Source organism: Pseudophryne corroboree, chromosome 5 (genome assembly GCF_028390025.1).
Source record: "Pseudophryne corroboree isolate aPseCor3 chromosome 5, aPseCor3.hap2, whole genome shotgun sequence".
Lineage (NCBI taxonomy): Eukaryota > Metazoa > Chordata > Amphibia > Anura > Myobatrachidae > Pseudophryne > Pseudophryne corroboree.
This window is the reverse complement of record NC_086448.1, coordinates 189,089,384-189,101,541: the sequence shown is the minus strand read 5'-3', so window position 1 is coordinate 189,101,541 and position 12,158 is coordinate 189,089,384. Positions and strand designations below refer to the sequence as shown.

At 47.6% G+C, this 12,158-nt stretch overlaps 1 protein-coding gene across 1 annotated transcript in view; it reads left to right on the top strand.

Moving 5' to 3' along the window:
* WIPF3 (WAS/WASL interacting protein family member 3) overlaps positions 1–12,158 on the top strand; it is a 227,157-nt gene that overhangs the window by 192,090 nt on the left and 22,909 nt on the right. The window contains exons 5-6 of the mRNA XM_063921961.1: positions 3,598–4,341; positions 6,364–6,498. Coding sequence (XP_063778031.1) covers positions 3,598–4,341; positions 6,364–6,498 — 879 coding nt within the window. The remainder of the gene's footprint in view (positions 1–3,597; positions 4,342–6,363; positions 6,499–12,158) is intronic.

Sequence of the window (12,158 nt, the reverse complement as noted above, 5' to 3'; positions counted from 1 at the left end):
CACTCCTCTGGTGGCTCTAATTACCTCACCTTCTGGAGGGCCGCAGGTTCGGGATTCGGGACTGGATCCTTCTAACCATGGATGCAAGCCTCCGGGGCTGGGGCGCAGTCACTCAAGGGGAAACCTTCCAAGGAAGGTGGTCAAATCTGGAAGCCGGCCTACCGATCAACATTCTGGAACTGAGAGCCGTATACAACGGTCTTCTTCAGGTGGCCCATCTTCTAAGAAATCAGGCCATTCAAGTGCAGTCGGACAATGTAACGACAGTGGCTTACGTAAACCGACAGGGTGGAACGAAGAGCAGAGCTGCAATGCTAGAGATGACAAGAATCATCCTCTGGGCAGAAAAACACGCGTTGACCCTGTCAGCAATCTTCATTCCGGGAGTAGACAACTGGGAAGCAGACTTCCTCAGCAGACACGACCTCCATCCAGGGGAGTGGGGCCTCCATCCGGAGGTGTTCAAAGAAATAACAGCACTTTGGGGGGTACCCCAAATAGACATGATGGCCTCTCGTCTCAACAAGAATCTTCGACATTATTGTTCCAGGTCAAGGGACCCACAAGCTGTGGCAGTGGACGCCCTAGTGTCTCCGTGGGTGTTCCAGTCGTTGTACCTGTTTATACCTCTTCCACTTTTCCCAAGAGTTCTAAAGCTCATAAGGAGAACAAGGGTCCAAGCGATCCTCATTGCTCCAGACTGGCCAAGAAGGGCTTGGTACGCGGACCTTCTGGATCTACTGCAAGGGGAGCCAAGGCCTCTTCCTCTTTGGAAGGATCTGCTGCAGCAGGGGCCGTGCGCCTATCAAGACTTACCACGGCTACGTTTGACTGGATCCTTCTAACCACGGATGCAAGCCTCCGGGGCTGGGGCGCATGATGGTTGAACGCCTGGTACTAATGTGGATCCCTGCATCCTCTACGGACTACGAGAAAAGGATTTACCGGTAGGTAACCAACATCCTATTTACTACTATATAACATACACTATCCATTGTGTGAGGAATCAAATAGAAACTCCTGTTTAGAGATCCTGCGTTTGCCCCTGACACCCCTTGCAAGGGACACATCGAAACAAAAAGTGATCATTTGTCACCAGTGAACCACGCCTTGAAATGGCATGTAGCCATCACATGTTAAATATTCATTGCTTTAAATAACAATTATTTGCTAGTGCACACATGGATACTCCTTTCTGGTCTGTGCAGCAGATTGGATTATCAGCAGTGATAGGTTTCATATCTAAAATGAATTTCTATTGGTTGCTGCCAAGCCTCGGTTTGGCCATCCCTACACTAATGTTCCATGTTGGCTGTGCTTTACAAAACATTTCCTCTTCCCTTCCATGTGTTTTTCCTTCTCTTACTTAAACCATCTTTTCTACTCCATACTCCCTTCAAAGTTCCTCTGTTTTCTGCCACCCTGATACTTATTTCAGTATCGTCTTCTGATGCTGCTTTGTTTATATACCTTGTACTTGTCCTATACTTTTCCTATATTGTCTGGAACTGTAAGTCACTGTTTTCTTGTTTTGCTTATTTGTTTATGTACTCTGTAATTAGGCGCTGTGGATCCCTTGCAGCGTCATATAAATAAAGGATAATAATCATAATAATAATAATAACAACAATATGATACAGGTTGAGTATCCCATATCCAAATATTCCGAAATACGGAATATTCCGAAATACAGACTTTTTTGAGTGAGACTGAGATAGTGAAATCATTGTTTTTTGATGGCTCAGTGTACACAAACTTTGTTTAATACACAAAGTTATTAAAAATATTGCATTAAATTACCTTTAGGTTGTGTGTATAAGGTGTATATGAAACATAAATGAATTGTGTGAATGTACACACACTTTGTTTAATGCACAAAGTTATAAAAAATATTGTCTAAAATTGTATACACTACTACTAACCTGGAAAGTCATTAACAGATCTGCATCAACTTACTTTACATATATTACAATATACACAGTGTTCTTTATAGAGACAATAATTCTCTGCATCCGTCACTGCTACTTTGGAGCCTGTGGTGTAATTTCTCTGCCACACAAGCGCATAAACATGAGTCTTGCTTTGTCAACAGCCAGTTAAGCAGCCAGTATGTTTTAACGCTACGATGTAAGGAAACCTGAGCATAGAGGGCAAACCCTCAAAATCTGAGCATAGAGAGCAAACCCACAGAAATCTGGAGAGAAAATACAAACTGCCTGCTGATAGTGCCCTGGTTGGATTTCAACCCATAGCCCCATGCTGTGAGAGAGCAGTGGTAACCAATGTGCAATTAAGCTGCCCACTTGACTCAAAAAACCTCCCAACGCCGGGCTTCTTCTCTGCTCAGGTACTGCCCACCGTTTCTCAGGCTAATTGTTTTCTTGCACAACAGAACTACTGTAAACCTTTGGCGCCAAAGGGCTCCAAACCATCAAGAGTTCCCTGTAAATACATTTCTATTGGCAAGCTTAGTAACTTTACAGCCCACCTCCAACCCACCCTAAGCTATTCTACCCGATTACCAACCTACCACCCAGTTCACACAAACTTCCTTTATTTGTATGTATCAATCAACCTACTGAAAGCCAATATAGCTGTGTGAATGTGTATAACGTAGGCACATGTGCAAATATGCAGCGGCACTTGACCTCTCACAAGCAGAGGGCCCGATTCATAAGCGGATTCAGTGCTGATGTTTTCATAGTTGCATGCATCTGAGTTACACTGCGCATGTGCCATGATGGATTAAAGATGGCAGTAATAGTGTGGATTTGAACTCTGAATTATTAAAGGGCCATATAAACAGGAGAGATGTGTGCTGAGCGAACCGCTCAGCACACATCTCTCCTGCCGCTCAGCACAGCGCGATGTGTGCTGAGCGATGCGGGGGATGGCGGTGGGCCACTCATTTCACCCAGCGGGTGAAATGAGCGACGTGCTAGATTGAGCCTGCATGCGGGTTCGCGCATCGCTATCGCTGTAGGGGGTACACACGAGTGATCTGTTCTTAAAATCTACCTAATCTTGTCAGATTGCTTAGATTTTAAGCATGGATCTCTCCGTGAGTACCCCTCTTAACAGTTAATAAGCATTTGTGAGAGATAACGACGGGGTGGCAAGTAAAAGCCAGGCCTGCCACGACTGTTTCAGGGGCATGTTGCAGCCAGCAACTGCATCCTTGTGCGCAGTTTCAGTTCTGACAGACCTTCTGAGAACTTCGATTGTGCAGCCTCTGCTCCATCTTGGTACACAAGCAGCCAATTTCAGACGCCGGTGGTAGGGGTGTCTGCACAGAAAATCAGCGGCTACGGTATTATAGAGTCTACTTATTTTTTTACCTTTGCCCAGTCTTGTTCTATTACTTTGTCTATTCCACTTGTAAAGTCAGCAGATTATGCTAGTAAATGATAATTTCATTGATAGCTTCAGGGATGATTTTCTGTAAATAGTGAATTGCATGTGTTAAATGATAACATGTTGAAAAGTTGTCCTCAGTTATATAAGTATTATTCTGTGCTGATACCTGTTTGCACATTTCATTTGGCCCTAACAGATAGTGGCCTAGTAAGAATTTCACCCTGTATATTGTAATTACAGGAAACAAAAATGCTCCACAACCTCCAGGGATGAAAACAAGTTTTCCTAAACAACCAGATGAAGCACCCAGTAAACCTGATTTACCAAAGCCACCAAATTCTTCTCCTACACCAACAATGGCATTTAGAGCTCCACCACCACGACCTACTGTCCTTGGCCATTCTTCACTGGCACCCCCCCCAACTCCATCACCCAGCAACAAACCTCAGCTTGTGATGCCAACTTCCCCATCTCCCACACCTTTCAAAGAAAAAGCCACAAAAACTATAATAGCTTCAAGTACTCCTCCACAACCGCCACCACCACCACCACCAATAAATTCTCAAGACAAGTCTTCAAGACACCAACGACCTCCATCTCTTTGTTTCCCCCCTCCACCACCACTTCCTCTTCATCCACCACCTCCACCACCAGTTGGTTATGCAGGAAGGAGAAGTCCATCCCCAACGCCCTCTAATATCAGAGATTATTCTGCACCTCCCCCACCTCCTCTGCCTCCTGCACAGGCTAGACTGCAAGAAGACTATTACCCTCCACCACCTGATATCAGTGAGCTTCCTCCTCCTCCACCTCCTGCTCCAGTCTCAATATCAATGTCTGCCAGGAGAAGATTATCTGAACCAATGCCACCACCACCAGTCCTTACCACTGACAACAATAATCCTCCAGCTCGACCACAAAAGGGTCCTTCAGGGAAACCCAATGTCCCTATATCTGGACATGGAAGGCCTTACAAAACTGCAGGTAACAGAACAGTGGGTTGTACCCATAATAGTCACTAAAATATAATATAGCTGGTCTAACAGGCAAATAACCGAAAACCATACTATAACTAGTTATATCTGTTTTTATTTTTGGGGGGGAATTGCACAGGGTCTAGATATTATTGTGATCATTTCGGGATACATTGCACAGAATCACTGATCATTTATCACACTTCTATTGATTCGCCTAAGTGATTAGTGATTCTGTGTAATGTAAACGCAGAAGGTTCTCTCTGTGAAACTGAAAACAATGCAAGCAACTTTGAGTACTGCTGGGGAAAATCGCTATACAAATAAAATTACTATTATTATGTCTCGCTCACATTCATCAAGGAGAGTCTGAATCTGCGCAGTTTCTCCCAGCACAATAGTGCAGATTGTTTCTTCTCTTGCAGTCACAGTCATTCTGAGCCTTCTGCTTAGAAATTGGTGCTGTCTTGCAAAATTAGGCGCTTGATGCCGCAAAAGAAGAAAAATGGCTTTTTGCTGTGGGACCAGATTTTCCAGGTTTCAGAGATCCATAGCCTCATTCTCTCAAGTCAGCATAACTTGATTTCCAGAAGAATCCTTTTAGAAGTGCAAAGTAATACCCCTTTTCCACCTGAGTACCAGGTCCGATTCGGGATGTTTAACCCTGCTCAACCTGTGTCGGCCCCGCCGTTCCCACTGCACTTCGACACGGGTTATTCCCGGGTGGAATCTGTTTCCACTTAACCCGGGTAAGCTGTGTAAAAGCCTATTGATGTCACTTGTTACTGGGTTCTGAAACACGGGTAATGACCGTTTCCACTGCACAGTTACCCAGGTCATTACCGTGTTACTGTGTTCAACCCAGGTAGCTACCCGGGTAGAATTCCAGGGTCACTCAACCCGTGTTGAGCCATTTCCACTTACTAAAAACTCGTGTTGATGCGCGTCCCAGTGCAAAAACACGTGTAAATTTAGCTAGTGGAAAAGGGGTATAATACACAAATGTGCAGTTTCATGACCCCAGGAATAGCCTGCGAGTTATGATAAGTGCAGAGATTCCAGCGATTTAGCCACAAGATTTAAAGCAGGAATTGTTTGCTAAAAGGCAAAAACAACCTGGTTTTGCATTTCAAATAAATTTAAATCCTGTGACCGAAATCTCAGCACTTTTGCCCCTGGTTGTGGGGAATTCAGATTGGACTAATGAAATAGAGGTCCCTTCTACACTCCTCCGTACACTCCTTGGACCTTACTGAGTTTAATTTATGCTGAATAAACTTAAAAGATAAATTTTTGCTGTCAATTTAAGCATTCCTGTCTGTAAAAAACATAGAAATCTGGGAGAAATATAAACTATTTTAAACACTATTTTACTGTTTCTCTTACAACCTATAGTTGAGAAAGTACCCTTAGGCAGAATCTAGTAGAAAATAATATTATGTTATGATTCTCTGCATATTACGTCCAAAACAAAGGTATTTGTTTCAGCCAACAGAAAGCCTTATCTTTCTGGAAAAAAAAGCAAAACAACATAGTAAAATGTAAATTAAGCTATTGCCTGTAATCTTGGTACATTACAGATATCTTACATTTGGCCTGGTAATGAGATGCAAAGTAGATCCAGTCAATAAGGGGCTAAAGCACAGTGGGGGGAATTCAGTTGTTTTTTGTCCACCAGTGATATAGGGAGGTCCACCCACCAATGATACACCCAAGTCATCCACCAGTGAGTTGTTTTCTCTGTACACCAGTTACAGCCTGGCATCTGGTGGCACCACATTCCATCAGCAATAACAAATGAACATGTGACATTGTAACTAAATTATATGAAATAACCAAAATTATGCATTAATTTAAATAAATCAGATAGTCAGTTAATTTTATCATTTATTTTGACACCTTTTCTAAGAAAATTATTATTACTATTTTTTTTTTGCTTTGTGCCCTTTAAAATCCATAAAATCATTAAAAGTAAGACAATGCTGTCTCAGATCGAATATGCTAAAGTTTTCTTAACTATTCTTTTTATCAGGGAACAGTGGAGGACGGCTGGCTCCTCCTCCTCCACCTCCAATGAGGTCACCATCTACAGAACTATCCAGCAGGCAACAGCCTAATCTACACCCCCCAAGCAGGAATTCTAGCCCTGGAATTGGGCACTCCATAGGTAATGTTATTGACCCTACTTTATCCCTTTATGCTGACAAGCAGCAGTTAGAATATTCATGGCAATCGCATACTTTAATGAAAATGAAACAGTTGGTACATTTGAGTAGAAATGTATACACATTGCTGGATCTGGTTATCAAACAAATGCAGAAATTCATGGGAATGGGGGAATAAAAACAAGCAAACTAAGGGGGATGTGTATCAAGCCTTGGAGAGAGATAAAGCGGACAAGTTGGCCAAATCAACCAATCAGGTCCCATCATTTATCTAGCTCACACAAGAAAATAGACCCTACGCTGATAGCTATGTTTTAAAATTGATCCAGTTGATCCAGCTGCTATCAGTTGGGGAGTACTCAACCCTTATATATAATGTAACAAATCTCCAAGGAAATCCAAAGCGTTAGAGAAACAGGTTATTTCTGCAGCGGGGTACATTGGTTGCCACAGGGATAACATCGGGGTGTAGAGACGGATCTTGATCCAGGCACCAAGAGGCTAAAGCTTTAGACCAGGGGTGGCCAACCCGTGGCTCTCGAGCCGTGTGCGGCTCTTTCTTTGTGTTAATGCGGCTCCTGGCTGCCACTGCTCACCATTACACACATGAAGCCTCCTCTGACTGACGTTCAGCAGTTCAGAGGAGGCTTCATGTGTATCTCAACTCATCTCCGCTCCGCTCTGTGTGTGCAAAGTGACTTCATGATGTCACAGCCACACAGCGCTTGAGAGGCGGAGCCGCGAGGAGGACGGATCCCAGGAGCTGGAAGATTGCAGACAGCGGGCGCTCAGAGAAGGAAGAACGATCGACAAGGCATGGTAAGTGAGCGTGGTGCTCTGCCCTGCCCTCGCTGCCCGAGATCTCTATTATGTGACCAACAAGAGGTGCGGGGGGGCCCGTTGTTTTGATCTGGAGAGGTGCTTTCAAAGAGCTGGTGGGGGAAGAGAGGAGAGAGGCGCTGTCTAAGAGCAGGAGGGGGGAAGGACAGAGGCGCTGTCTAACAGGGGGGGGGAGGACAGAGGAGCTGTTTAAGAGTGGGGGGAGAGGCGCTGTCTAAGCGGAGGGGGGGAGAGGTGCTGTCTGAGAGGTGGGGAGGGGGAGAGGTGCTGTGTGAGAGCTGGGGATGGGGGGGAGAGAGATGTGCTATCGGAGAGCTGGGGGGGGAGAGGAGAGAGGTGCTGAGTGAGAGCTGGGGATGGGGCTGAATAGAGATGTGCTGGGGGGGAGAGGAGAGAGGTGCTGTGTGAGAGATGGGGTGGGGGAGAGATGTGCTATCGGAGGCTGGGGGGGAGAGGAGAGAGGTGCTGTGTGAGAGCTGGGGATGGGGGGGGAGAGATGTGCTGGGGGGGAGAGGAGAGAGGTGCTGTGAGAGCTGGGGATGGGGGGGAGAGAGATGTGCTATCGGAGAGCTGGAGGGGGAGAGGAGAGAGGTGCTGAGTGAGAGCTGGGGATGGGGCTGAATAGAGATGTGCTGGGGGGGAGAGGAGAGAGGTGCTGTGTGAGAGCTGGGGATGGGGGGGGAGAGAGATGTGCTATCGGAGAGCTGGGGGGGGGGGGGAGGAGAGAGGTGCTGTGTGAGAGCTGGGGATGGGGGGGGGAGAGAGATGTGCTGGGGGGGAGAGGAGAGAGGTGCTGTGTGAGAGCTGGGGATGGGGGGGGAGAGAGATGTGCTATCGGAGAGCTGGGGGGGGGGGAGGAGAGAGGTGCTGTGTGAGAGCTGGGGATGGGGGGGGGGAGAGATGTGCTATCGGAGAGCTGGGGGGGGAGAGGAGAGAGGTGCTGTGTGAGAGCTGGGGATGGGGGGAAGAGAGATGTGCTGTCGGAGAGCTGGGGGGGGGGGAGAGGAGAGAGGTTCTGTGTGAGAGCTGGGGATGGGGGGAAGAGAGATGTGCTGTCGGAGAGCTGGGGCGGAGAGGAGAGAGGTGCTGTGTGAGAGCTGGGGATGGGGGGGGGGGAGGAGAGAGGTGCTATCTGAGAGCTGGGGATGGGGGGAGGAGAGAGGTGCTGTCTGAGAACTGGGGGGGAAGGAGAGGAGAGAGGAGTTTTCTGAGAGCTGGGGATGGGGCGTGACCTTGTGCCAGCTAGACCACACCCATTTTTACTAAGCCACGACCACTTCTGCGCACGCGCCTATTGCGCGTGCATAATACCGGTTTCTCTATCGTCCTAGTGGATGCTGGGGTTCCTGAAAAGGACCATGGGGATTAGCGGCTCCGCAGGAGACAGGGCACAAAAAGTAAAGCTTTCCGATCAGGTGGTGTGCACTGGCTCCTCCCCCTATGACCCTCCTCCAAGCCAGTTAGATTTTTGTGCCCGGCCGAGAAGGGTGAAATCTAGGTGGCTCTCCTAAAGAGCTGCTTAGAAAAGTTTAGCTTAGGTTTTTTATTTTACAGTGAGTCCTGCTGGCAACAGGATCACTGCAACGAGGGACTTAGGGGAGAAGAAGTGAACTCACCTGCGTGCAGGATGGATTGGCTTCTTGGCTACTGGACATCAGCTCCAGAGGGACGATCACAGGTACAGCCTGGATGGTCACCGGAGCCTCGCCGCCGGCCCCCTTGCAGATGCTGAAACAAGAAGAGGTCCAGAATCGGCGGCAGAAGACTCCTCAGTCTTCTAAAGGTAGCGCACAGCACTGCAGCTGTGCGCCATTTTCCTCTCAGCACACTTCACACGGCAGTCACTGAGGGTGCAGGGCGCTGGGAGGGGAGCGCCCTGGGAGGCAAATGAAAACCTATTTGGCTAAAAAATACCTCACATATAGCCTCCGGGGGCTATATGGAGATATTTAACCCCTGCCAGAATCCACTAAAGAGCGGGAGACGAGCCCGCCGAAAAAGGGGCGGGGCCTATCTCCTCAGCACACAGCGCCATTTTCCTTACACAGCTCCGCTGGTCAGGACGGCTCCCAGGTCTCTCCCCTGCACTGCACTACAGAAACAGGGTAAAACAAGAGAGGGGGGGCAAAATAGTGGCAAAAAATTATATTATAAAAGCAGCTATACAGGGAGCACTTATTATAAGGCTATCCCTGTCATATATAGCGCTTTGGTGTGTGCTGGCAAACTCTCCCTCTGTCTCCCCAAAGGGCTAGTGGGGTCCTGTCTTCGTTAAGAGCATTCCCTGTGTGTCTGCTGTGTGTCGGTACGTGTGTGTCGACATGTATGAGGACGATATTGGTGTGGAGGCGGAGCAATTGCCAAATATGGGGATGTCACCTCCTAGGGGGTCGACACCAGAATGGATGCCTTTATTTTTGGAATTACGGGATAGTGTCAACACGCTAAAGCAGTCGTTTGACGACATGAGACGGCCGGACAATCAATTAGTGCCTGTCCAGGCGCCTCAAACACCGTCAGGGGCTGTAAAACGCCCTTTGCCTCAGTCGGTCGACACAGACCCAGACACAGGCACTGATTCCAGTGGCGACGGTGACGAATCAACCGTATTTTCCAGTAGGGCCACACGTTATATGATTTTGGCAATGAAGGAGGCGTTACATTTAGCTGATACTACAGGTACCACTAAACAGGGTATTATGTGGGGTGTGAAAAAACTACCTATAGTTTTTCCTGAATCAGAAGAACTAAATGAGGTGTGTGATGAAGCGTGGGTTGCCCCCGATAAAAAGATGCTAATTTCAAAGAAGTTATTGGCTTTATACCCTTTCCCGCCAGAGGTTAGGGCGCGCTGGGAAACACCTCCTAGGGTGGACAAGGCGCTCACACGCTTATCTAAACAAGTGGCGTTACCCTCTCCTGAGACGGCCGCACTTAAAGATCCAGCAGATAGGAGGATGGAAAATATCCAAAAAAGTATATACACACATACAGGTGTTATACTACGACCAGCTATAGCGACAGCCTGGATGTGCAGTGCTGGAGTAGCTTGGTCAGAGTCCCTGATTGAAAATATTGATACCCTGGATAGGGACAATGTTTTACTGTCTTTAGAGCAAATAAAGGATGCATTTCTTTATATGCGTGATGCACAGAGGGATATCTGCACACTGGCATCACGGGTAAGTGCTATGTCCATTTCGGCCAGAAGAAGTTTATGGACGCGACAGTGGTCAGGCGATGCGGACTCAAAACGGCATATGGAAGTTTTGCCGTATAAAGGGGAGGAGTTATTTGGAGTCGGTCTATCAGATTTGGTGGCCACGGCTACAGCCGGGAAATCCACCTTTTTACCTCAAGTTACTCCCCAACAGAAAAAGACACCGACTTTTCAACCGCAGCCCTTTCGTTCCTTTAAAAACAAGAGAGCAAAGGGATATTCATATCTGCCACGAGGCAGAGGAAGGGGGAAGAGACAGCAACAGGCAGCTCCTTCCCAGGAACAGAAGCCCTCCCCCGCTTCTACAAAAGCCTCAGCATGACGCTGGGGCTTCTCAAGCGGACTCGGGGGCGGTGGGCGGTCGTCTCAAGAATTTCAGCGCGCAGTGGGCTCACTCGCAGGTAGATCCCTGGATCCTGCAGATAATATCTCAGGGATACAGGTTGGAACTAGAGACAGATCCACCTCGCCGTTTCCTGAAGTCTGCTTTACCAACGTCCCCCTCCGAAAGGGAGACGGTCTTGGAAGCCATTCACAAGCTGTACTCTCAGCAGGTGATAGTCAAGGTACCTCTTCTACAACAAGGAAAGGGGTATTATTCCACTCTATTTGTGGTACCGAAGCCGGATGGCTCGGTAAGACCTATTCTAAATCTGAAGTCCTTGAACCTGTACATAAAGAAGTTCAAGTTCAAGATGGAGTCACTCAGAGCAGTGATAGCGAACCTGGAAGAAGGGGACTTTATGGTATCCTTGGACATCAAGGATGCGTACCTCCACGTTCCAATTTACCCCTCACACCAGGGGTACCTCAGGTTCGTCGTACAAAACTGTCACTATCAGTTTCAGACGCTGCCGTTCGGATTGTCCACGGCACCTCGGGTCTTTACAAAGGTAATGGCCGAGATGATGATTCTTCTTCGAAGAAAAGGCGTATTAATTATCCCATACTTGGACGATCTCCTGATAAGGGCAAGGTCCAGAGAACAGCTAGAGATGGGATTAGCACTGTCTCAAGAAGTGCTAAAACAGCACGGGTGGATTCTGAATATTCCAAAATCCCAGTTAATGCCAACAACTCGTCTGCTGTTCCTAGGGATGATTCTGGACACGGTTCAGAAAAAGGTTTTTCTCCCGGAGGAAAAAGCCAAGGAGTTATCCGAGCTTGTCAGGAACCTCCTAAAACCAGGAAAGGTGTCTGTACATCAATGCACAAGAGTCCTGGGAAAAATGGTGGCTTCTTACGAAGCAATTCCATTCGGCAGATTCCACGCAAGAATTTTCCAGAGGGATCTGTTGGACAAATGGTCAGGGTCGCATCTTCAGATGCACCAGCGGATAACCCTGTCTCCAAGGACAAGGGTATCTCTTCTGTGGTGGTTGCAGAGTGCTCATCTATTGGAGGGCCGCAGATTCGGCATACAGGATTGGATCCTGGTGACCACGGACGCCAGCCTGAGAGGCTGGGGAGCAGTCACACAAGGAAGAAACTTCCAGGGAGTGTGGACGAGCCTGGAAACGTCTCTTCACATAAACATTCTGGAACTAAGAGCAATCTACAATGCTCTAAGCCAGGCAGAACCTCTGCTTCAGGGAAAACCGG